The 26,812-nt window shown below is 45.7% G+C and overlaps 1 protein-coding gene across 1 annotated transcript in view; it reads right to left on the bottom strand.

Moving 5' to 3' along the window:
- The window catches only part of EDEM1 (ER degradation enhancing alpha-mannosidase like protein 1), a 29,651-nt gene extending 5,571 nt beyond the window's left edge, over nucleotides 1-24,080 (bottom strand). The window contains exons 1-11 of the mRNA XM_047832645.1: nucleotides 23,480-24,080; nucleotides 16,924-16,996; nucleotides 13,895-13,998; nucleotides 12,485-12,656; nucleotides 11,081-11,264; nucleotides 8,319-8,493; nucleotides 6,603-6,723; nucleotides 5,932-6,102; nucleotides 4,015-4,088; nucleotides 3,071-3,167; nucleotides 754-957 (exon numbers count right to left, since the gene is read on the bottom strand). Coding sequence (XP_047688601.1) covers nucleotides 754-957; nucleotides 3,071-3,167; nucleotides 4,015-4,088; nucleotides 5,932-6,102; nucleotides 6,603-6,723; nucleotides 8,319-8,493; nucleotides 11,081-11,264; nucleotides 12,485-12,656; nucleotides 13,895-13,998; nucleotides 16,924-16,996; nucleotides 23,480-23,976 — 1,872 coding nt within the window. The 5' untranslated portion in view covers nucleotides 23,977-24,080. The remainder of the gene's footprint in view (nucleotides 1-753; nucleotides 958-3,070; nucleotides 3,168-4,014; nucleotides 4,089-5,931; nucleotides 6,103-6,602; nucleotides 6,724-8,318; nucleotides 8,494-11,080; nucleotides 11,265-12,484; nucleotides 12,657-13,894; nucleotides 13,999-16,923; nucleotides 16,997-23,479) is intronic.
- Between the last annotated feature and the right edge of the window lie 2,732 nt (nucleotides 24,081-26,812).

Here is a 26,812-nt window from a genome sequence, read left to right as displayed (position 1 = left end):
CCGCATCCTCGCTTACAAACCATCCTATTTGCTTCAAACCAACACAACTAACCTAGGACTCCTACCAGAAACTCCAGGACTCATTTCCAAATCTTTCCCAGTACTTACCAGGATGATGGAGGGAGGCATGCTTAGTGAAACCCTGCTTTAAACGAAACTGGGTTCTTCTGCACCTCAAAGAGCATTTCACTAAAAATCAGGATGACTGATGACTGCGTTTTTTCCCTCCCCTGCTGCTCAGTGATTTGGCTGGATCTCTTCCTTTTGTCCTTCCAAATCACTCTCCTTCCCCATCCTGCTCTGGTGCCAGAGGCCAAGCTGGCAGATTATACCCAGAGGTTGAAAGGTTGCAGTGGCCTCTGCCTTCTGGTGCGCGCAGCCAACGAGGGGCTCCAGCAGATTAGAAGGAAGCACAATGGTCAGTGTTTACTCCGCTGGCTCCCTTCCTGCAAGGTCACTGAGGCCAGCTCGGAATATGGCTTCTGCCAGGAGACTGCCCCCTCCAGCACGCCTCTCCCCACCCCGGTTCCTGGAGCCACGAGCCCCTGCAGCTAGGACAATGAGGCAGTGCTCCCATGGTTCCCTGCGCCCTGATGCTATCTACACTATCTACGTTAAGGGTCTTTCGTGAAACTCTTCTCAGACGACCCAGTCTCAGTGTGCCACCAATCTTCTGTCCGGGACTCTAAATGACCAATTTGTATTATTTTCTCCTCTTCCGCACAGAAACCACCGCTGGAGAAAGCCACTTACATTGGAGCTGGAATTGATGACTTTTAACTCAGGAGATTTAGGCCTGTGCACAGACTTTCCCTCTTGGTCCTGCCCTCCGTCTTCAGAAAAGAATTCCTTCCAGGGTGATTCCCGAAGATGTTTGTCCACAGATACAATGTGTCCCTCAGTTGTAAACATGTATTTGGTTCCAGATTTGTGGACTGGATTCTCCTCATCAAATAGCTGGTGGGAAAGGAAAAAAAAAGAAAAAAGAAATGTAACTGTAGCACTTTGGGAACTAACTCCAGAGACAGTGTCCCAGACTATTCAGGGAGCAGAATTTGCTGGGTCCTCAGGCTTTTCAGCAACAAATGGGTGAAAAGGTGGTTCCCAATTCTGGCTGCAAACAGAATCACCAGTTTTGTTTAAACCCAAATGCCTGAATGTCTCCCATCCCATCCCACCTGCTCAGACCTAAAGACTGAGAAATCTGAGGGCTGAGACCCAAACTTGCATAGTCTATAAAAGCTCTCAGGATGATCTCCCCTCCAAGGCTCCCCTGAGAGTTCTGACACTGGAATTCTAGAACCACCACCCACCTCACACACACCTAGGCCCTAACTGGAAAATGCTGGAAGGGAGGACGCACACGCCTTCACCCTATCCCAGGGTCTGGCACAGAGCCTGACCCTGTACCACCATCCCATTGCTTCCTGTCCGAACACGGGCCAGACCCTGAGGACAGAGGCTCACAGGGCAGTGCCCTCCTTCAACAGGAGGCGTGCAGCAGGAGTGTCCAGAAAGAACACCTAACCGAAGAGGGGACAGGTCGGTGGGTGGAGAAGGCAGGTGTCCACTAAATGCTAAATGAGCCAATGCTCAGAACAGGAATCTCGGTGACGTAAGAAACCTTACAGTCACCTGAAGTATTCTACAGATAAGGAAAGACTCAGCATGGCTGGTCTGTTTCCACAGCTAAGGAAGAATGCGGTAGGCCTAGGTTTTCTGGCCCCAGACCCTGAGCTCTTTCCTCTAGAATGGCCTAGGGGATCTCCCTCACTCACTCTGGTGCACACCCCATGCACCAATGGCTGCTGGACAGGGATGCGTGCAGGGCTCCCATCAGCCTGCAGCGGCCAGCCTGGCTCCAAGTCCAAGGCGTGCTCTGACAGGGAGACCTAGGCCCCCACGGGGGTCTGACAGCAGGACAGCCATCATGCCATGGGCCATGTGGCCTGCTGGTGGACACGCCCCCTCTGCAGTCTTCTGTGAAGTCACACCAGATTAGACTGGAAGTTCCAAACCCTGGCTTTGTGCAGAATCACAAGCTACTTGTCAAAATTACAGATTCTTGAGCCGCTTCTGAATCTAAAATGTAAAGATTCTGATTCAACAAGGCTGTAATTTTAACAAGGGCCCCAGGGTGATTCTGATCCAGCTGGCCCCAAGGCCTGGGAACCAGCGGCCTCAATAACACAGCCTATCACCACTGCTCGATTACCTTTGAATCTCAGCCCCCTCACTGTTTCCCCAACGGGGACCCTGACACTCTGTGCCCTGAGGAAGCAGCCTTTGGTATGCAGCCACAGTGAGTAGAGTGGCAGACAAGGCAGGACAGTAGGTAGGTACCCACACACACCACCACCATGCATGTGAGCAGGAGGAGAGCAGGGAAGGGGGAAGAGCACTGAAGAAGGAGTCAGGACCGGGCCTGAAGCCTCTGCTCCGCCATGCAGTCACCCCGAAAATCCAGGCAAGTCACACCTGCCTCTCCATGAAGACAGCAGCTCCCGTGAGGGGAAGAATGAACGCTGACAAGATGACCCCTTCAAGGTTTCTTCCAGGGCCCGTGATTCTGTCGCTCTCCACACACACGAGAGTATGTGTGTGTGGACAGAGAGCCAGCCGGGCTGGGGGTCTCAGCCAAACTCACACACATCGAGAGACGTAAGAGCTACAGACACTGCTCTCGTCCTCATGGGAACCTATCCCAAGCACCACAGCGTTAGAAACCAGGGTGGAGGACGGCAATATGCTCTTGTGTGCACAGTACTGTGTCGCCAGGCCAGCACATGTGCAGCCCGAAGCAGTGCCCAGGGAGTATGTGCTTGGACAGAACTCTGAATGAATGCTTGCTCCAAGCAGTGATCAACATTTCCTGGCTTGGGGCACCTAGGGTTAAGCCCCAGACTCTTGATTTCGGGCTCTGCACTGGCAGCACGGGGCTTGTTTGGGATTCTCTCTCTCCTGCTCTCTCTGCCCCTCCCCTGCTCTCTCTCTCTCTTTCAAAATAAATAAATAAACATAAAAAAAAAAAAAAAAACATTTCTTGGTTATAACCCTGTAACACACATACCAAGTACAAGTATTTACAGGTCTCGCTGAGAAAGAAGCTCTCCATCCGGTCCTCTTTGGATTTATCTATGACGTGATGCAACGTAGCATACCCACACCTACAAAACAATTTTCCAGTTAGTCCTGCCTCTGCTCCTTCCTACTTGCTTATTGATTTGAAAAGCAAAAATAGTAATTTGGAGTAATCAACCAAATTATCAAATGCCATACGAAAAGCAAATTAGGTTAGGTTGAAGAGGTATCCTTTTTTTAGCCCAGAAATTATTTGCAAATTCATTAAAATGTGGCTTGGCTGCTAAATCACCAGGTTAGGTGTAGGGGGAAGAGAGAGTGGGGGTGGTGGATGGGACATGCCAAGTGCTTAATGTGACACCAAGAAAATGACAGGCAGCAAATTTAGGACTGAACGAAATTTTTTTGTCCCAGTACCTGTAGAACTGACTTATCATTGGACAGTTTAAAATACTATTTTGTAAGAAAATACTTATACTGCTAGGTGAAAAGGCAGGTCACAAAACTGAAATATAGAGATTTTTTATATACACACACATAAACACATTATGCATATAAATATATAAAAAAGTATATACACTTAAATGTGGACTGTGGTTATCTGCACGTGGAGAATACAGTGATAATATTCTACCTCCATGTTTTCTGTACTCCCTAAACTTTTTAGCACATGTATTTGTATAACTAGGGAAAATAAATTACTAAAAAGAACATACATAGTCTGCTGGAACCTTACGGGGGAAAAAAAAGGTAATAAAAAGTAATTCCCATTATAATGGACCAGTCCTGCCACACAAACAGTAGGCAATTTCCCTACAGAATTAACAGTACTGACCTGTTTTATAAATTAAAGTGCAAAGTGGAATATTTCCCCAAAACGACTGAAAATAAATCAAAAGGGCCAGAAAAAAGGAAGGAACTTAGAAAACTAACTTGACTTTTGTGTACTTTTCCAGACTCTGCAGGATATCCATTCCTACATGGAGGTAGAAGGGATTCTTGGTTGCCTAGAGAGAACATGAGAGAATGTGATCCAGCAAGGGCCTGGAAAACATGCCATCAACAAACATCACAGCGACTGCAGGAATCTCCCGAGCAGGTGAGTCACTGGCCGAAAGCAGGTGCAGCGCCCAGCTCACTTTATCTGGAAGGGTCGCAAATGTAACAGGACTAAGGTGTTCCATTGCTCACGTCAAAGTGCATCTACAATGTGTTTCACCTTAACCAGGGCTAAGACAATCTGTCTGAGGGCAGACCAATACCCTGCTTGGGCGCCCCTGATCCCCGTCGTGATCAGAAATAATGCCTCACGGACAGTACCACATGGGAGAACCAATCTAATTCTATCTTGCCTCGGAACTCTCTAGCAACTTAAGATGCAGGCCCAGGGAAGCAGAATCTTGCCCCCAATCCACTTAGGGCCTTCCTGGGAAAAGCTAACAGGAACAAGAAGGCTTTCACACAGAAGGCCCCCACACTTTGCTCTCCAGCTGCCCTGAGAACCTAGTCCCTGGGGCTCCTTACTCTGCTGTCACATGCCTGCAGATGGTTTCTTTAGGAAAACAATTCTCTGAGAAGATGAGACCTGTACCCCACAGACGGTTTAAAAGTTAGGGATCGCCTTTAAGTCGTGCCCAGTGCCAACCTGCAGCAGCAAATGCAAACCGCTAGTAAGGTAGCAGGCTGCGCGTAAGGGGAGGACAGGGAGATGGCCCAGAAGGCAGGGACACGAAGCTGGACATTTCTGTGGATTCTGAGAGAACAGACAACGCAAGGAAGAAGCTGAAAACAGGCAAGACGCAAGGACAGAAATCAAGAGGTGTAAACCCAGAGGCAACAGACCTAAGCTTAGGGGGAGGACTCAGGCAGCTTAGGAGGAGGACTCGAGCGGTTCGAGGCATGACTTCCTCACAGCACGTGCAGCCTGACCGCCCACCCAGCTCAGAGAAGCCAGCTCAGAGGCTATCTCTTCCTTGTCTGAGAGGTCATCTAAAACTCACGAGGGCTCTCTTTACACTCAAGGACTATGACCAGGTTCATAGCATTTCTCCCTTTTTTCATCTAGAAGCAAAGGGCAAGGCTTTAGCGTTATTATTATTATTATTTTAATAAATCTAAACCAGAGTCTTAATCCTACTCTCAGAAGTCATGAAACTAAGTATCTTCTTGTGAGGGCTTGCCCACCGTGGGCATGTATTACAGGTCTACTGAAGTGCACTGAAGGCCGTCTCTGTAGAAAGCTGCAGGACCTGTGAACACGTGCAGATGCTCCGTGTGCACAGACAGACAAATACCTGCCTCAGCCTGCAGGGCAGACCTCACAGTTAAAGTGACATTCCCTCTGGCACTGAATTGCATGGAAAAATGAATGCTATACTTTTTTTTAAGCGTTAAACAAAAATAGGCATTCAGATGAATCCCAGAGGATTCCCTCTACCAAGAAAAAGAATTCCTTTTGTCTGAATAATTATTACACAGACCAGGGTTCCACCGTGCATGAGTACAGAACTGTAGCCCAAAAAAGAGTTATCTGGCCAAACAGATCCGGTAAACACCGAGTACTAAATCCTCTCTAATGTTTGAGGGCGTGAGAGAAAAGTCCCACGGTACGGGCATGCTCAGCTTTGCAGAAGGTTAGACTCAACGACGCGTGTGGCCGCAGATGCCTTCTCTGTCCTGTGGGACCATGACCACGTGGAACACTGACAAGCCCACGGTCAGGCAGTAGCTGTATCAGAGTCACTATGAAGAGCACAATTCTCCACCAATAAGTAAATGTGTGCTAAAACCCAACTGCTACGAGTCCTGCTAGCATTTAAACACAAACTACTGGTCAACAAAGCCTAGTACCTGGTACAGTAGATACGTAGATTCCACTAACTCCGGTCTCAGCGGGTAGAAGAGCACGTCAGGGGCCTGTAGCTGCCAGTTATACCTCTCAGGGAGGGCCCCGTAGCGTTTCCATATGGCGTAGTAAAAGGCATGGAGGCAGATGGCATCTTCCACGTCTCCTATCAGAACCTGAGGAGCAGACACAGGTCACTAGGCTAAGACGCTTTTCTCAGCGTGGCAAGGCAGAACACAGAGGCCCTGCCTGGGCTCTCCCTCTGCCCACCAGTTCTCATCTGTCCTACAAACACAGGTGGAGACTAAACCAACCCGAAAGTAGCAGCCCAGAGAAAAGGATGCCCTCCCTATGTGACCATCAACACCAAACTGATGTGAACTGCACAGGACAGCAGGTTAACTGTACCAATGAACAAAGAATAAACAATTAAGAGACAGATGATCCAAAAATCACATACGGTTACTTTTTTACCATGGTTTGTGCTTGCTTCCTGTGGCTCTGTTCAACATTCTGGGGACTAATCTCACAAACAGAATAATCAAGACATATTGTGCTAATAAGCTCCCAAATCCGGAGGAGCCAGAGAATGCTCTGGTATCATAAAAAGAACAGAATAAAAAGAAAAGAATAAAAGAAATAAAGAAAAAATGATTGCTTTTTCCTCGCAACACACCTGCAAGCCGGGGAAGAAAGCCTGTAGCGAGTCGATCCAAGTGTTCATCAGCTGCCCACTGAACATGTTCACATTGACGTAGAGCGGGGGGTCTCCTTCTCCTTCGTTACAGGCTTCCCGACTGGTGACCCAAGCAGAGCGGTCAAAGGTGAAAAGAGAGATTGCTGACAGAGCTCCAGCCCTACTCCAGCAGCCTTTACCTCAAATGGAATCAACGTTAACATGTTCCCCTACCTCATTCTTTAAACCTTTGGGAATCAACTGCCTCTACCTGTCCATACCAGGATCTAGCAGAAAGTAACAGGTGCCATAGAAAAGAAGTTCCAAAGTCAGCCAGTGTAACTTACCAGGGATTTCACTCTATATTGCAGAAAGCACTTGATATTCAGGCTTAAGAATACCACCACGTAATGTGGCATACAGCATGGGTCTTTGTTGGATTTGACCTGAGTGGGAGGCCTAGTTACTTCTACACACACACGAAGAGTCTCTTCTCTAATGAGGTCTTACACCAGCGGCCTGGAAGATCACAGCAGAGCAAGATACTCACGGATTATTTCTCAATTTAGTTTGGGACTTCAAAAAGCAAAAAGGACTGAACCCTGGCAAAGTGGCCTCTTACTAAAACACAGCACTCACGTAATGCATTCCTACAACAGCTTATGCATTCCTACAACAGCTTTCTTATGGATCTAAGAAAATCCTAGCATGCACAAACCCAGTAGCTATCACTTGCACTGGACACTTAATATACAAAAGCATACAAAGAAAGACCTAAGGGAGTGAGGTGACATCGGGGTAGAAGCCCGGGGTAGAAGCTTCAAACAGCACTTCTCTTCCGCCCTCCTGATTGTACAACTGGATAGTAGCAAATAATGGTGTTTGAAACAAACAGGGGTGGGGGAAGGGGGGTTCATAATTGTCCTTTCTCTCGTTAGGGATAAAGACCAATCCTAACAATTCTTTGGAAAGTAAAAGAACCAAAATAACTCAGTAATTGTCCTGTATTACAGCTCTATCTGCAATTAGAGCCACAGTGAAACACAGGCATAATGTCACTCCCTGTGGCAGCCAGTTTCCACAATGGCCCCAAAGATCCCCAACCCCTGGCAGTCACAAAGGTTCCCTCCCACACTGTATGAGAGTTGGTCTGTAGGACCTACAGAGCTGGATGGAAGTGTTGGTTTGTCATTCCAAAATTAGGTCATGAAAGCACACTTTGGGTCTTTCTCTCTCAGATCACTCACTCTGGGGGAAGCCAGCTGCCATAGACCTGTCTACAAAGAGGTCCATGTGGCAAGGAGCTGTGAGCCAACAGCCAGTGAGGAATGGAAGCCTGCTAACCACCAGAGTGAGCCCAGAAGTGGGTCCTCCAGCCCCGACGAATCCTTGACATGGCTACAGTCCCTGCCAATAGCCAGATGACAATCTTGTGAGACCCCGGATCCGCCCCGTGGCTCTTGGCTTCCAGACCCTCAGAAACTGTGTGGGCTAATGTTTATTGTTCTAAGCCACTAAGTTCCGGGGTAATTATTATGGCACAGTAGAAAGCCAACACAGGTCTTCACCCTCGAATGTCTGACCAACAGCCAGGAAGTGCATGACTGAGGCAGAGACCAAAAGACCCCATAAATTCATGCTGAGAAAAGTAGGGGAGTTTCTGAATGCATTCTATTTGTTTCATAGAGCAAGAGAACAGATGTCAGGGACACACACCCTCTTCTTAAGTAGTTCTGAATACTCCGATATGCAGCATTAAACATTTCTAGGTCTTCTTTTTCTCCAAAGAGAATGTAAGACTTCAAGAGGTATTCATAGAAGGAGTCCAGTCCAGCACCCAAGCCGCTCTGCTTTCCGACCCAGTGGCCCGTCTGAATGTTCACCACGTTGCCTGCAAAAACAAACGAAGCCCACGGGGCCTAATTATCCTGGGGCAGCTCCCTCTCCAGGGTGCCCTTTTCCTCCAGCCCCATGTGCTTCAACACCCTCGTCCTTGGCAGAAAAGGGAAGGGATGAACATGTGGCCCTCACAGTTTTATTGGTCCCAGCAGAGGCACAGGCAGCCAGGAGATCTTTCTGAAAATACAGTGTTTAAACACTGGCACAAAAATGGGGAAAACACTGAAGGCAAAAGAAAAATAAGTTTGTCATTTTGCCTTTCCAGATTAACAGTGCATTTCAAATACCAAATGAGTGTTCAAAGCCTTTGACTCAGTACTGCCATTCCTGGGAATTTATCCTTAATGAAAAAAAAAAAATGTTTTTAAATAAAAGTATTATGTTGTTTTCAAGAATTATGAATTGTATGATTTACATTATCTGTAAAATGGGGGAAAATAAAGAAAAAACAGAAAGAATCCAAGTGTCCAACACAGGAAGAGTTGATGAACTAGATGTAGATTTTAAAGACAGTAGCTATAAACACAAGGCAACAATTTGAAAACACCTGAACTGCCAAATGTGACACAGAATAAAATGTTTATTTATATTTTAAGTTGAAGGTATATAAACCTTACAAATGCCAGGCTGAAAGAACCTATGGGAAATTTAAAAGGTGACAATTTGTGCTGACACCGGCCAATCATCTGGTGGTGGGGTGACAATTTGGGCAACTTTATTTCTACCATTGTTGTTAAATACAACAAATTCATAAATACATTTCAGAACTTAAGGAATAATCAAAAATCACTTTTAGGGCACCTCGCTGGCTCAGTCAGTGAAGCGTGCAACTCTTGACCTCGGGGTCATGAGTTCAATCCCCAAGCTAGGCATAGAGATTATTTTTAAAAAATCATTTTAAAAAGGAGTGCTCTTATTAGGTATTTACCCAAAGGATACAAAAATGCTCCTTCAAAGGGATACATGCACCCCGATGTTTATAGGAGCACTATCAGCAATAGCCAAATTATGGAGAGAGCCCAAATGTCCACTGACTGATAAATGGATAAAGAAGATGTGGTATGTGTGTGTGTATATATATATACACATACACATATACATATATACAGAGAGAGAGAGAGAGAGAGAGAGAGAGAGAGAGAGAGAGGGAGACTATATTATGCTAAGTGAAATAAATCAGTCAGAGAAAGACAAATACCATATGATTTCACTCATAGTGGAATTCAAGAAACAAAACAGATGAACATATGGCAAGGGCAGGGAGAAAAGAGAGGGAGACAAACCACAAGAGACTCTTAAATACAGAGAACCAACTGAGGATTGCTGCACAGAAGTAGGTAAGGGATGGGCTAATTGGGCGATGGACACTAAGGAGGGCACTTAAGATGAGCACAGGGTGTTCTATGTAAGTGATGACTCACTGAATTCTACTCCTAAAAGCAATATTGCACTGCATGTTAACTAACTAAAATTTTTAAAAGGTTGGGGGAATAAATAAAAATAAAAAGTAGTGCTCTTGGAATGACATTGCATGGCTCTAGGAGAAGCAATCAAGTTACTTCTCAATGACACAAAAAAATTTTCTCAGTATAAGACAGTTTAAAATAAAATATTGAATTAGCAAGAACTATTACTTACTGAGAATGAATGATGAGTCCATAGGTAATTATAATCCATTACACTTTCTCCCTATGACTGCATGTTTGAAACGTTCCATAATAATTTTTTTAAAGATTTTATTGTTAAATAATCTCTACACCAAACGTGGGGCTCAAACCTACAACCTTGAGATCGAGTCACACACTCTACTAAGTCAGCCAGGTACCCCGATAATAATTTTTTTTTAAGTTTATTTACTTATTTTGAGAGTGTGTGCATGCACAAATGCGAGCATGAGTGGGGGAAGGGAGGGGGGAAGGAGAAGGGGAGAGAGAGAAAGAGAACGAACCCCGAGCAGGCTCCACACTGTCAGCAAGGAACCCAAAGTGGAACTCAAACTCCCCAGCCTTTAAGATCATGACCTGAGCCAAAATCAAGGGTCAGATGCTCAACAAACTGAGCCAGCCAGGCGGCCCCATAATTTTTCAAATAACATCTTGACCAAACATTCACAAAGGAGGAAAAAAAAAACCCAAAACACCTAATATAAGTTTAATCTGGCCTTTCAACCTCCTACCATGTGCCTACATTTTTTTTAAAGGAAAAAGCCACTCTACCAGTAACTTTAAATCCCTCTATTTAGATTGAAACAATATAATCTGCCTTAGAGGCAGTTCTTACAGCATTTCCATTAACAATTATCTTCAAGTGGAATTGCCAAAGGATTCAAATCAGAAGGGAACCCTCAAACAGCAAAAGCATGATTCTTTCCCATTGAATGTTACAGCCTCCCTCTAAGCAGAAATCCCCACAGAGAAACCGATACAGCAGACACAGAAGTCCAGTCTTTCTGAGGAGTCATTTGTCAGATTCGTGGTGCAAGACAGAAGGAGTGGAGAGGGGAGAGAGCCCCAGAGAAGAGGGAAGGAAAGGGGGTCGTAGGTACACAGTCCCAATGGCCTGAGAAAGTGCCACCACACCTAATAATCCTGTATCATTGCTCCGCAGGTTCCAAAGGGCTTTCACAGCACGTCTGGCCACCCACTCAAATGTAGAATCCCCCAGGAGTCGGCTCAGAATCCCAAATTCCACCAGGAGGGAACCAGCTCCTGCTGTGCAGGTCTCATTATTGCTGTCGGGAGGAACGCCAGTCTTCAGGTTCACCTGGGGACAGGAAGAGACAAAGGATTTGTGGCAAAACTTGAGGAACCCTCCAGGGCCAAAAGGCCATGTCCCAGCCACCAGACTCCACCAATGACCCAAACTTGTTGCAGTGTGACTCAGCTCACCACTTTCCAGGTCACACCTACAAGACCATAAGAACACCACCACCTTATTTTAGTAAGTCTTAGGGGCATCGTCACAATGCTATTCACTAACCCGTCTCTTTCCAGTGGGTTCTCTTCATGGTTACAGGGCACCAGGCTTTGGCATTAGAAACAGAGCTCTGCTGTGGAACCCCTTACAAAGTTTAAGTGACCTACTAGGAACTCACCCCTGCTCAGCAAACATAAACAAATTGCAGACTGGGAGAGAAAGGAGACACAGGGAGAATGTGACAGCCTGTTTCATCCCTGAGGCTCTGTGGTCTGGCAATTCTCTGCTGGTTACGTCAAAGGCTGACTCAATTCCCAAGGGAGTTCTGGGCTCAGCAAATCGGGTGCCACAAGCATATAATCTCATTCCAGATCTTGCATGTAAATCAGCAGCTAACTTGTTGGGCTGTGCAGGCTTTTATTTGAAAGATCCATGTGAAGCACTCCAAAGAACATTCACCAGGATCCTTACAATATACACATCAGAGTCTTTGGGGACATGTACTCAAGTCAGAAAGAAAGACAAATTCCCCATGTTATTCTGTAGCAGGGGATATAAACCTCACATGCAGAAGAATTTAAGAACCCTGAGCACAGGAACATTAAGTTCTTTAAGAGAAAGATCAGGTATGTCACTGTGTGCCTGGCACACGGTAGGTGCTCAGTAAATGCTGAACAAACTAGAAAACATTTACATCGCATTTAGGGCCAAATTGTCTCTAGGACACAGCTTTCCTCTTCCACATCACCTCCCTCCTTTCTCCAAATAAAATAATCAAAAGAGAGTTTTAGGGGCGCCTGGGTGGCTCAGTCGGCTGAGTGTCCGACTTTGGCTCAGGTCATGATCTCGCGGTCTATGAGTTCGAGCGCCGCATCGGCCTCTGTGCTGACAGCTCGGAGCCGGAAGCCTGTTTCAGATTCTGTGTCTTCCTCTCCCTCGGCCCCTCCCCTGCTCATGCTCTGTCTCTCCCTCTCTCTCAAAAATAAATAAATATAATTTTTTTTTTTTTTTTTTTTTAAAGAGTTTCAATTCAGGAAGATGCTGAAACATCAAACTAGTCTACCTACCCGAGGATAGGGGATTCCTGTCTTGGTGTTTTCAAAAGCAGGGAGGAGCCGCACAGCCAGGTCATGAGCCATGTGCAACAATTCATTATCATAATCCTTAATTGTCATGTCACCAAAGGGCTGCTTGGAGTCAGTTATTATTCTGTGGGCAGAAAGGAGGCTTCCTAGGACCCTAGAAGACAAGATGACAAGAACACAAAAATAATAAAATCATATTGCTCGTCAATGTACACAATCCAGTTCCAAGGGACAGAAGCAGCCTCAAATCCCTCGTGAATTCAGAGTGGCCAAGAATCAGAGAGACTGAATTTAATGGTTTCTTGAAGTTCTTTTCAGCCCTAATAATAAATAACCGATTCTTAGTTAACCACACTACTGCCCGGGAGAAAGAGAACCGTTCATCTGGGGCTTCCAAGAATAATCTCACATAAAGTAAAAACTAATGGCTGGCAGTCTCAGCCATCTCATCAGAAGAGAGTATACTAGCTGTCCTCAGAATAAACATTACCTTTCAATATGAATAAATTACTCTTGATTTCTCTCACATGGGGAACACAATTAACCATCTAAGAAACAGGAAAGGGCAAAACAACAAATACTAAGTCACTTTCCCTGTTTGGGCTGCCAAACAGCTCAGAAATCACCCAACTTCTGGTGAGGATGTGAGGTGAGGAAGAGAAGAAGGTGAGGAGGAGAAAATGACCTGCTCAGAGGCAGACGGCCACCAGCTGAGATCTACGTCCCTAAGAGCCAGGAATTCATGTACCACTCCGATGATCTCAGGTACATCGTGACGTGTTTCGGCACAAACGGTTTTATAACTTTAACTTGAAATAAATGATACATCTAGAATGGTGTGCAGTAATATAATTTTCCAAAAGTTTAAATGAAATAGTAAAATAGTCACAACATATCAACTTAAAAGAGACAAGAAGCAAATTGGAGTGTGGAACACGGAGCGGGGGAGGGAGAGAGAAGAGGGAGTTGCATTAAGAGGGAAAAGGGGGAAATACACTCGAATGGTAAGCAGCGGTCCTCTGTGGGTGGTAGGTAAAATGGGAAACTTTCATTTCCGTCAGAAATATGTAGGGGTTTTCCTAGGACACGGCGAAGGAAGGAAACGAAAACAGACATGAAGTGCAACAGTGAAAATCTACATTAAAAGCACACCTAACTCCCACCTTCATTAAAGCTTAGGTGAGTCTTTCTCTTCAGCCCCAAACGTAATTACTTTGAAATGTCAAGGGTCCCACTGTTGATAAAGCCCAAAAGGAAGAGGAAAGATGGACACAGGGCTCATAAGGTCTCCAACGACTCTCTACCTGGATCTCACAGGGAAATCCTCGCAGGAATTTCTCTCCTTCCACACTTACAAAAGAAGTCTTCAATCCATCTTATATACTATTTTACCTTATTGTGGCCTCGAAGACTTGCACGGTGGAATCTTTGTCAAATGAAACTGTGTTGATCACCAACTTGACTGCTTTCTGGAACTCGGATGAATTTCCCATTATCTTTAAAAAGAGGAACACAAACCATTACCATAGCTTGTAATGGAACGAGGCTCCGAGAGGGCAGGAGCTGGGCCACTTCACCTAAAAGTCCTCCACGGGAGGAGCGGAAACACAAAAGGCAGAAAAAGCACAGTTGTCTCCTAGAACATATTCCATGACAGATGGCAACTCAAGAATCCGATCTCCGAATGGTAAAACTGTGAAGTAATTCCTCATGAACCATGAGTAGCCCTCACTTTCCCACTCCACTCTCCCTCAAACTTCGGTCTAATCCGATTTAGCAAGCAAGGCGCCAGAGTTCCTAAAACTCTTAACATGAGTAAAAATAAATTCCAAAACTGAAGAAACAAAAATATAACTCTCCCGGTGCTCCTCAAATAAATCAGCAGCTTGGGGCTTGGCTCCCGGGAGACCAAAACATTGGGGAAAATGGACTTGTTGCCTGCTGTCCAGATGTCTAAACGCTTTGAGAACATGAAGCATTATCTTTTGGAGCACAGCATAAAACCAGTGGCATCCAAAACACACAAACAAACAAATAATCAGCTCCATGTCCTTTTTAAAGAGTGATCTAAAATTACGATTTCTATTTTGGGTGCATCAATATGATCTCATGCTAAGCTGCTCTCTCCTATAGGAAGTGCAAATTGGGCATAAAATGTTACAGATTCACTAAACCAAAATGGTTTCATCCTGTTCAAAAATTCAGGACAATCCTGGTACTACAAGGACATCATCAGGACACATACACACAAAGGGAAAACAAAAAATTTCATCCAGATACTACTACTTCCAAGTGTCCCTTACTTCCCAGTATTTATTGGTCCAGCTCATCTTTTTGTCCCTTCTTCGTTGTTATTTCACTGTAAACAGGCAGATCGAGTACAGGCGTTTCTTTCCTGACTTTTAGTTCTTTCTTTTTAAAAGATTATGCAATAATGCCACAAGTTGCAGTCAGTGGTCAGGGGATTGCTATCATCTGAATGTTTCCACAGCACATCTGTTAGAGCCTATTTAAAATGTTAGCAAGAGATCAAGAAACCCTCAACTGAAGTAACACCTGAAAAATAAGCCTAAAGTGCTAGCACACTCAACACCGGATATTCTACAATGAAAACCACAGAAGTGGCTTTGTTTCCTTACAGATGTTCGCCAGCAACAATATCTGTTAGCACCTGCAGAGGCTGATACAATCTCAGATCAAGTGGAGCATGGTGAAGAAAGCCAGTGACTTTCAATTACATACTCTAATTTACCCTTTTAGGCAGCTACAGAACAGAGTAAGCAGGCTATGAAATCATTCACTCAGGCTTAAGAAAATGTGGGCTGGAAAGAAAGAGTTAAAACAGTTTCTTTACTGAAGAACTTCTCAGAGCCTCTGAAAGGCTGGTGTATGTTGTGGTTCTCCAATAGTAGGACAGGCATGAAGAATTTCTCAAGTTCGTTTGAGAAAGCAACTCTTCCTTCAGGGAGAACACCCTTGAAAATGGTGTTGGGAAATGCTGGCTTTGTAGGAATTCATTCTTTGAACACATATTTGCACTCCTACTATGTATCAGACACATGAGGTGTGGAGAGGACAATGAGTAATAGAGATGAGGTCTCTGTACTTAATGAGCACAGCAGGAGGATAAAAAGACACAACAGGCCAAAAAAGAGGGGTCAGGGAGAAGAGATGTTATGCCTTTCATAACATATCTAAGTTTTGGGACTCTGTTTTAACCAACACCTATGGTCTGAGTCAGCCTCTGGTATATGTGGCAAGTTAATTCCAATTAGGCTGAGCATACTTGTCTGGGCACGTTGTGATCATGGATGACGGATGACTGAAGCGCAGCAGCAAGAACCCCAGAGAGACTGGGAAACCAAAAGTGCTATGCAATCACAGCCTGGCAGAATGAAAGCCCATAGTCCCCGCAGACCCCGGGCCTGTGAGGATGCAGAGCAATCACTCAAGCTCTTCCCATGTTCTGGTGATTCTTCTGCCAGCAAGACACTGGGCAGCTGTAACGCAAACTTAGCTAGCATGACCCACTTCTAACCCCTGACGGCTTTAAATTCTTCTCAGGGACGTCCAAACAGACAAGAGTACGTTGTTAAATGCAGTATTTGGGCTTGACTATGGTAAGAATTCTCTAGTGGTAAAGCCGTGCAGGACAATGACGAGGAGCAAAGAGGTTGTGAAATCACCTTGATCAAGGAGGTTTTAACATACTGTTCTGGAAGACAGCCTCTTGGAAGCAAAGAACCAAGAAGCAGACCAGGCACACGACACAGCCCAATGGTTAAGTACCATGCCACAGTGCCATCCTGCTTTCAGTGTGTTTCTGCAGATCCACTCAAAAAGCTCCAGTTTCCCAGACTCCTTGAAGGAAACAGGGGATGGGGGGGTGAAGGCGGCACCCAAGTTGGCAGCCCAAATGTGGAGTAGGGAGTGTCTACAAACTACGGAGTCCCACATAGGAGAGGAGCATTTCTAGGGGTCTCACGCAGGGGCTGGGACCAGGGCCCAGGACACACACAAGGGGACCAAGTAGCTGAATGCTATCTCAGGGGCCCTACCCACCCTGAGCTTATCTTTTACTTCTGAAATCTTAACTACAGTAACTGTCAACTTTAATGGAATGCTCCATTGCTCCTTTATGGAATAAAACAGTGGGAAACTGGGAGAAAAACATGTTCCCTCAAAATAATCATACTTTCTTCTCCATTTTTTTTAGGGGAATCACATTTCCGTCCCTTTAACCCTGAATGCTTTTCTTGCTCTCAGCATTAAGGTCATTAAAATAAACAATGGCTATCAAAGCTATGAATACATTTTGAATATCAGGTTTCCTGGAATTCCCTCGATGGTGGAAACTAGGGGTATGCAACTCCAAAATGCCTTAATTAATTACAAAAATAATAACAAGCCTACACACTTACCGCAAGTGTATCCAATGCATCAACAAGAGTCAATGAATAATTCCCAAGGACATCATTGATGTTCAGATTTGAACTGAAAAAGAAACAAAATTAAAATTAAACAAAGGTACTTTATTTTAAAAGAGAAAAAGGGCAATAAAACTAAACATCCATTAGAAACTAAAACTGCTAGAAACTCTCATTTATTCAGGGCCAATTACAGGTGGATCAGTATGGCAACAGTCTTTCCATCTCATAAGTGACCCTTTCTATGGTGTCTGTAAGTAGACTCAACTCACAGAATAGATGCACCCTTAATGCTACTGAGGAAACATGCAACAGGAAGTCAGGAGACGGTGAACCAGAATCGTGTGCCCTGAGACACAGTTTTATCACCACAAATCATCTCTCTGACCAGCTTCAAAAAGCTCTGATTTCAAAATCATTGTTAACGAAACTAGGAAGACCCTGTCATGTGACCTTAAATATAGAAATCAGACACTCCAGCAGGTTACACACAAAGAGAAGTAAATACCTTCAGTTATATTCCCATTATCACCACGGTGCTTTGGTTGGGGGAATAAATTAACCTCTTGATCTCATTTTCTCATTATCATTCATTCAACCAATGAATCCCCATCACCTCCACCCATTCGGAGGAGATGAGCCACGGTGAGACTTGTCTGCCGCACTCCTCCTGCCCCCATAGTCAACACTGATTTCCCTTCCTGGAGCAATCTTAAGACACTGCCTTCAGGCCTGCAGGGAAAGTAAAGCTCCCCAGTCACTCAGACTGCTCCTTGTAACACTGAAAACGATGACAAGGACAACGAAAACATCCGGGAAGGGCAAGGACGGAGAAATAGTGCAGCTTGACAAATTCCAGGGACTTCAGTCATTCTCCTCTCTCCTTCCCACCAGCCCCGAGAGTAACTGCAGAAGCCTGAAAAGGCTGGAGTAAGGAGAAATGGGACAGCTGTTTAAAGGTTACTTTTATTGGGGCACCTGGGTGGCTCAGTCAGTTAAGCATCCCCCTTCAGCTCAGGTCATCAGCTCATGGTTTGTGGGTTCAAGCCCCACATCAGGTTCTGTGCTGACAGCTCGAAACCTGGAGCCTACTTCAGATTCTGTGTCTCCCTTGCTCTCTGCCCCTCGCCCGCACTCACTCTAGCACTCTCTCAAAAAATGAACATTAAAAAAATTTTTTAATAAAAATTTTAAAAAGGTTACATTTATTAAAGACCAAAGTGAAAAGCCCGAGTTTCATCTTCGACAACAGATTCACCAAAACTCAAACATCTTGCAGCACGTCCCAGGCCACCATAGCTACTCCCTCAGTCACACCTACGGGACCTGGTCTCACTTCCCCTGTCCTGGATGGCTTGCTACGCTCTCTGAAAATGTACCCTCCAGCGTGCCCTGGTCGGGGTCAGTGGCCTTACATGAAGCAGGCACACACAGCTTCGACACTTCACATCTGATCTCACGTGAGCCTTCCACTTGCTTTGTTATATGCTGTTACCCCACTAAATCTAGGACAAAGAATTTAGAGCTAACTTTTAGATACACTTTTGAAAACAAGCCATACAGAACAGGCTATCTAGAAACCAGGGTTATTTTGCCCCTTACAAGCCATGAGGCCAGCACACCGCATGGCTGAAAAACTGCACCTGCTTCTTCTATTTGTAGATTCTTTCTAAATATGTTCATATAATTCCAAAAGGTGCTCTAAAGACGAGAGCCGTGGGGTAAAAATAAGCACTTCAAGGGCAGTGCCAGCAAGAAAACATACAGGAAATGTCGAAAGTTGGAGGAGAAGGTCAAAGTAGACAGGAAGATCCTTGTGCTTAATTCTGCCAATTCAAGAACATCCTGTTGGGTTTAAATATTTAACTGCATTGCTCTATTGCTCAGAAACAAAGAGTGGGTTGCAACACCCACCTCATTAGAAAATAGTTCCTTCGCCACTTAGCATTCAAACTACGTGTGAAACACACGCTCTCCTGAGCTATACCCTCATCTGGGGCCAACACCACTCTTTCCACCTACACAGGTCGGTGGAAGGTGTTACTAACTTCGATCACTGCACTCCTTCATGTGTTTTGTAGCACTTTTCCTTTTAGGCTAATAACTAAAATGGACCCAATTTCAACCTACTTCTCAATACAGTGCCCAAGCAGTCACTAACAATTAACAGTTATAAGAAATGCCATAGTAAAAGAAAATAAATATTTGGAATAATGGAGTTGGTTCCTTCTCTCCACTCAGACAAATCCCCCTAAAGGATTTGACTGAAAAATCTAAGGTGTTCATTAAAACACTTTTAATTATTTTCTACCGAGTAATTGCTATACAGTCTTTAAAATATGCCAAAATAGAAAAGGAAGAGGAGTGAGAAGGGAAATGTAGACTCCATAGAACGCTCTTGGCCTAGCAGCACCATATTACTGTGATTCCACTTAGGCCAGCCCAGTATGTAAGACTGTGGTCTTGCTCTTTGTAGGTATTCTTGACCAATGGCCAGCCTGACTTCATATCTGCTAAGTGTCTCAAGCCAAGAACTCAATCTTCTAGTACAAGACTAGGCTCACAAGTACACATCTTTCCACATAACCAGCTGGCTGAACCATGATGACCCAGAATTAAACTCTCCACTTAATTTACCATGTGTGACTGTTCATGACATTTGCCCCACTGTGAACTTTTTTAATATTTATTTATTTTTGAGAGACAGAGAGAGACAGAGTGTGAGTGGGAGAGTAGCAAGGAGACTGATACAGAATCTGAAGCAGGCTCCAGGCTCTGAGCTGTCAGCACAGAGCCCGACACAGGGCTTGAACCCATGAACCATGAGAGCATGACCTGAGCCAAAGTCGGGCGCTTAACTGACTGAGCCACCCAGGCGATCCCACTCTACTGTGAATTCTTAAGGTTCTTATCACCCCAAAACAGAGATAGAGGAGAAAACTACACCTTTGACAGAAAATTTTTGATGACGTAACTGACAAAATCAAACATATGTTTAAAAAAAAAAATTCCCACATACACTTAACCTGTACCAGCTGTTCAGAAATATACCTGGTGCTGGGTAGACACAGAGGTAATACAAGAAACAGTCTCTGTGTCGAGGGATTGATAATCTGGGAAGACAAGACAAAGGGAAAGGAAGGTGAATACATAATTCTCAAGTGATGTTAAAATGTGGAACAGCAGCTTAAAGAAAAGGAACTGAAAGGAGAACCGAGTAAATCAAAGAAACTTGTCTTCAAAAGTTCAATGGCATCATAGAAAAAGTCTTAGGCCCGAGTTGTGTAGTGGGACAGGATTTTAGAAAGAAAGAAGAATGCAGAGGAGGCCATCTTAAGCTTCGTTGCTGAGGAATGGGTTGGTTTGGGGGCCAATACTGGTTAGGGTGATTCAAAGGCGATTTGCTTTTTTACTTGAACAGCAACTTGGCTGGGGAGGACGCAAAGAAGGGTCACGTGCCCAGGGCCAGAACTATCGTTATTATTCACAAGGTTACAAAAAATAGAACATTCAAATTCACTTGAGGAAACTTTTGAATTTGGATCCTCCAACCCAAATTGGGGATATGAGAGTGACTGACTTTGCATAGTCATCTGTAGCTGAACAGAAAGATTTTCTATTTTAAAGCGTTCGGGTTTCATTTACTTCATGTTAAACCCTCACCCTATTTATAGTTAAACATGACGGGCAAGATATGCCTCAGGTAAATGTGACTAGAAAGAAAAGATACACATATTGAGCACCCATATTTTGTTTCTGTACTTTTTGCATAACATTCTAATGGCTTTGTCACTCTATATTTTAAATGTATCATTAGAATACGCTTGAAAACAATTATTAGAATACATTTGATTTTTTAAAATCTGAAAAATTTTTATTGCAGGTTATTTACTTGGGGGATATAAACTATCCTATTGTTTCAGAGCCAGAATGCCAAAACTCTGGTTCTAAACTTTCTTCGAAAATACTAGTCTGGCGGTGCCTGGCTGGCTCAGTAGGTACAGCATGTGACCCTTGATCTCAAGGTTGTGAGTTTGCAACCCATGATGGGTGCAGAGGTTACTTAAAAAAAAAAAAAAAAAAAATCTCGGAGTGCCTGGGTGGCTCAGTTGGTTGAGCATCCAACTCTTGATTTCGGCTCAGTTCATGATATCAGGGTTCATGGGTTTGAGCCCCATATTGGGCTGCGCACTGACAGCATGGAGCCTGCTTGGGATTCCCTCCCTCCCTCCCTCCCTCCCTACCCTTCCCCTGCTCACGCTCTCTCTCTCTCAAAAATAAATAAGCTATAAAAAGCATAGAATAAAATCTTTTTTAAAAAAATATATGATTTAAAAAAGAAGAAAAGCAAATACTAGTCTGAAAGGAGTTAAGTTAAAGAAAGGGGAGTAAAAAACTTAACCTTTCCACTCCTTGGAAGCAGCCAATGTGAGGATCTACTCAAGATCACCATAACACCAGAATTCTTTCATCTCCTCAAAGACATCAAAAGTTTATCAACCAAAAGGTTTACTAACCTCTGGGCATGACCCTTCCCAAATGCTACCCCCTCGACATTTCAAACTCCATCTTTCCAACAGCAATATAACTGTCTCAAAGCAATCTGACCTCAGTTTACCCACACCGCCACTACACAATCAAACCAAGACACTCATCAGCAGACTTAGTCTGAAACAAAGGCCTACGCCACCCGGAACTACCACAGGGCCCAGTAGGGTAATCAACCGACACATCACGTTGCTGGAGAGGGGCTCCAACTCCCCAAAGGGTTCCTAAGATTCATTAAGAAAAGCATCCAAATGTCATCAGCTAACTCTCCAGACCACCATATTCCCAACTGAAAGTGTGATCACAAGCACTCATTAAACCGTTTCCTTAGGTCCTTGCCATAAAAGAAAATCTGAGGAAAAAGTCTTCGAGAGAGAATAAGGGCACTTACTGAAAGTATTCTCTCCCTTCCTGTAATACCATGAGCATTAGCGAGAAAATACAATCAAGATCCAAAATGTGTACACACACTTTGATTTCAACTATGTAAAAAATGTGTAGGCATATGAGCAGGAGCTGGCAAGGAAAAATAAATTAAATGTCTGGTGGGGTTTTAGGCTTTTTCATTTTTTCAAATTTTAATTTTTTTTTCCTCCAACAATAAAAAATGAAATTAACAGAAAATACACAGGCATAAAGCCTGGTACAGTTAAATACCAACAAACGACTCATTACTTTCCAAACATCTGGAAAGGCCCAGCAATTTTTTTTCAAAACTTAAGAAAACTTTTTCTCAAAAAAAAATTAAGATAGAAGATATTTATATGCACAAAGCCTGATCTAGTGAAGCAAGAAAAATAACTCATCAGTTTCCTGCAATTTTAGAAAGGCACAGTCCCTTGAAAGTAGCCTGGAATGTGCCCTTACATCACTGAAACTCATGCTCCTCAAACTGTCATTTAAAATATGACTTTGGAGATAACCAAACCATTTTTTAAAACCCTTCAAATCCCTTTAGTATACAGGCTTCCTTTTCAGAACTTAAGGATCGGACTCGTTTTCCCCAGGTGAAGGAAAGTACATCCCCCAGAAGTACAAAGCCACCCCCAGGATGTGGGGCCAGGACACTGAGCAGCTCCTCTGGTCCACCCTCACCACACAGAGGAAGGTAGTCACCAATGTGGTCTAACAGGGTCAGTGACAAAGCACACCCATTCCCTCCAGGTGGAAGGTCCTCAGCTGAGTGTGCTGTCCTCTTGGACTCTGATGTCAACAGCAGTGACCCTGGAAGCTTGGCCTCCACAGACAAGGCTGGTGGAAAGGAACACTGGCTGAACTTCCGTGACAACCTTGCCACCAGAGGGGAGGAATTTATGGGACAGATAAAGGTGGCAGTCAATTCTGCGGCCAGGGAATCACAGCCTGAGTATCAGGACCCCAAATCTCAGCTAGTTAGCCTCTCTGCCTCCCTCCCTCTCCCTCTTTCCCTTTCATGTAAGTATCCTCAGCCTAAGAAGCAGCCCCTGTAAATGAAGGAGAAAGGTTGTAACCCCGCTCTGCCTCGCACTCATTACCTGGCTTTAGGTCCTTTCCCAGAATCAACTCTCGAATTTTTACACAGAAAAGCCAGGGATGCGAGCAGGTGCGGGGAAATAAGGGCTTGTTTCGAAACTGCGTTTTTACAAGGGATTTCATTTTAATTATATATTCATCTGGAGAAGGAGTTGGAGATGAGAGTCAAAAGCCCCCGAAGCTACCCCTTGGTACTGCCACTGTCCCTTCCGGTCTCTGAGCCTCAATTTCCCCATCTGTAAAAGAGACTGAGCTAGACAGCTGTGCTGTAACTGACATTCCGGGAGAATCGAGGAAGAGGACAGCCACGGACCCATCCACACCCCCACCAAGCCCAGGGGGACCTCCGGGGGGTCGGGCCAAGGCCCCAGGTGGGCGGGTGTGGCCCGCTGGACCCTAAACGCTATGGCATCCCTTGGGGAACCCGGAGGACGCAAGGAAGCGCGTGGTGCGCGCGGCCCGGGGCGTCGGGCCAGCGCCGGCTACTCACGGGTCCCCGCGGTCCGGCCCTCGGCCGCGGCAGTGGATGGGGTTGAGCTCGTCCTGGGGAAAGGCGTGCGCCATGTAGTTGTCGTAGCCGAAGACGAACATGCCCCGCGCCAGGTCGCGCATCTGGGCGCGCAGCTGGGGCGGGAAGGCGCCGCTGTAGCGCTTCTCGTACTCGTCCGGGCCGCGGCCCCGGCCACCCAGCACGTAGCCCCAGTGGGCCGGGCCGCACATGCCTGGCCCGGGCCGCCGCGGAGCCCGCCGCCGCCCCGCCGCCGCTCCGGGGACCGGCGGCTGCAGCCACGACGGCCCCGACGGGCCCGCGGGCCCTAAGGCAGGAGAGACGGGGCCGTCGGGGGCCCTTAGGCGCTGGAAGCCGAAGCTGAGCGGAAAACGCTGGTAGAAGCCCATGCTGGGCCCCAGCCCGAAGACGAGCCACAGCACTCCATGGAGGCCAAGCCGGAGGAGCACCAGCCCCAGGACGAGCGCTCGCCATTGCATGGTCGCGCGGGCGCCGCGGGCATTATTTTAAAGCGCGGGGGCCTCCCCCGCGGACCACCGCACCCCGCACCCGCCCGTAGCCCCGCTCACTTCCCCTTTAAGGAACTCCCCCGTGACGCACCAGGAACCGGCCCATTGTCCCCCACCCCCAGTCCCTCGGGCCGGCCGGCCGGGCCCCGCGTTCGCCCGCCCAGTCGCCCGGGATTGGCCCGGCCCGGCCCGGCCTCGTGGGGCGCGGCCGGGGACTCCCTCCCGCGCCATAGGCCGCCCAGACTTCCGCAGCGCCGCGAGGCCCCGCCCCATCTTCCTGCCCCGCCCTCTGGGCCCCGCCCCTGCCTCCGCCCCGCCCCCTGGGCGGTCGGAGCCCAGAAGGGCTGGCGTGGCGAGTAGGGGCCGCTCGGGCTACTGGCGAGGAAACTTCCAGCCAATGGGAGAGCGGCACGGCTGCACCAGCCGGACGCCGGACGGAGACGGGGCTCCCCGACCGCCCGGCTTAGGGTAGTGTGTGTCTCCCGCCTAGCTGGGCCTGGAGAAAGCCACTCCAGCTGTAGGTTTGGGATGGTGCCAGTCAAATGACTGAAGGAAGAGGAGGGAAAGGGACAGTTCCTTACAAAAGGAGCTACTTAGGCATCGCAAGGGCAGGGTTTTTTAACTCGACCGTCTGTTTACAGCGGGGGTGGCATACTACCTTGTAGCTAGCGACTGCACTAAACGGTATCCTGAATTCTATTTTTATCAGAACACTAATTTGTAAGAATTGCTGTGATTGTGAAACACATATTCCCAGATCCCGTCCTAGACATAGCAAACGTCAGTGGAGGGTCTTGGGAATGTGTGTGTAACAAGTGGTCGTGTGCTGTTCTTAGCATCTGGCAATTTCAAGAAATACTGAATTAGATTATATTGCCTTTGTCTAGGAAATAGGATCTTTAAAAAAAGAAGTGAAGAATCAAGGCCGCCACTACCACCAAATTATTTTTGTCAAATCTATTTAACCACGTCCCCTCCCGCTCCTTCTATTCCCACCATCTCTCCTGTGCACCACAGTAGTGACCTAACCTTTGGGGTGTAGGATAGATTCCTGGTCAAATCACTTTACACATTCTATATCTACTTCCTATAATTAAGAGGGTTGCTAATGTCAGCTCTGAAAGGCTATGGCTTTCACGTAAAGATTCAATAGTTGAGGGGTTTTGTTTTCTTTTGTTTGCTACATTTGTAGGTATCGGTTAAGGTTTTCCCTCAAATTTAGACCATGTGCTTGTTACACCAAAGTTTCTGAAAAGCTTAGGAAACAAAGCCTAATCAATGGCCCACGTCAGAGACTGGCTGAGCCACCAAGGGAGTGACTAAGAGAATGATAAAGTTGTCATGTGGCTCAGTCATCACATTCTCAGAGTCAGGGGACTTTTTGCAACACAGAGATGTAATGGGGACTGAGAAGGAGCACAAAGAAACATTTCGTTACAACACACAAGGTAACTGGCACCTGAGATGGCCTTCTTTGTTGGCTGAGCCTTATTCCTCCAGAATCCTGAGAGCTAAGCCTGCCCAGGCACTAAAGAGTTATAAAGATAGCTTGAGCCATGGTCTTTTGCCTATGAAGATTCTGCTTTTACTCCTCTGTGAAAGGCAACTGGGAACCCTGCCAGAAGTCCAATCTTAAGGTTTGACCCTGAACTTTCAGGTCTGCCTTCCCAGAACTTGCAAACTGAATGTGAATATTAAGGTATGTGTTACAGGTTTCCTTCTTAAGCTATCTCATTATAAGCAAATATTAAAGGTTTTAAATTTGATCTTGCACCATGGTCAAGTGTAGACCACATTAATGACAGCTCTTGTCCTCACATTTGGAAATGAGCTCCAGTTAAAAACAAAAACAAATTTCTCTTCATAACCAGAGAAAACCATCCAACTTCTAAAAGATGTTTTTGATGGTAAAACAGACAATAGCTGCCACTCATATATGTCTTATAGTTTTCAGAATCCTTTCCTATATTCTCCCTTAATCTTCACAGAAAGCGTTGTTAGGCCCATTCCACAAGCCAAAAGGGAAGAAATCAGGTCGGAAGGCTCAAGTTCTCTGAGCTACTTACTGTAGGCAGAAAACAAGCTACTGCCCAGGTCTCCCTCCTGAACTTTAGTGAAATTTAACCCAAACTAGCTGGCCCTCAAAGCAAATGAAGACTAGTTTTTCTACTCTTCCCAAGATACCCCAGAGGCAACAATGTTGACATTAGCTTCCTGCAAGGCACAGTCCAAGATTTAGGGGCTAGATTCGGAAACTGTTTCATCTCGAATTAAACGGAACCAAAAGAAAACAGAAGATCTTGTGCTAGCCTTTCAGATTAGCCTAGGATTCCCCTCAAGGTAAATGTGGCTGATAAGATTGGGACAACATCCCTATCTAATCAGAAAACCTTCATTTTAAAAAGCAACTCTTCAAGAAAACTGTTTTCTGCACAATCTTACAAAAGCATTAGGGGGCTGATTAAAAAAATGAAACGTACTATGGTAAAAATGCCTTTACTCTGGGGGACGTAAAAGAGGTGATAGCTAAGAACCCAGACCCAAGTCTGATTGCCAGATGTCCAAATCGTAGCTCTGGCTTCTGAGTGACCTTGGAAAGTTACTTAACTTTTCTGGAGCTGGTTTTCTCATCTGTAAAATGAGGGTAATAAGAACCAGTACTCGAGGTACCTGAGTGGCTCAGTTGGTTAAGCGCCTGACTTTAGCTCAGGTCATGATCTCACGGTTCCTGAGTTTGAGCCCTGCATTGGGCTCTGTGCTGACAGCTCAGAGCCTGGAGCCTGCTTCGGATCCTAAGTCTCCCTCT

The sequence above is a fragment of the Prionailurus viverrinus genome, chromosome A2, assembly GCF_022837055.1.
Source record: "Prionailurus viverrinus isolate Anna chromosome A2, UM_Priviv_1.0, whole genome shotgun sequence".
In the NCBI taxonomy this organism is placed as follows: Eukaryota; Metazoa; Chordata; class Mammalia; order Carnivora; family Felidae; genus Prionailurus; species Prionailurus viverrinus.
Note: the sequence above shows the minus strand (reverse complement) of the source record. Positions and strands in the feature narration are given on the sequence as shown.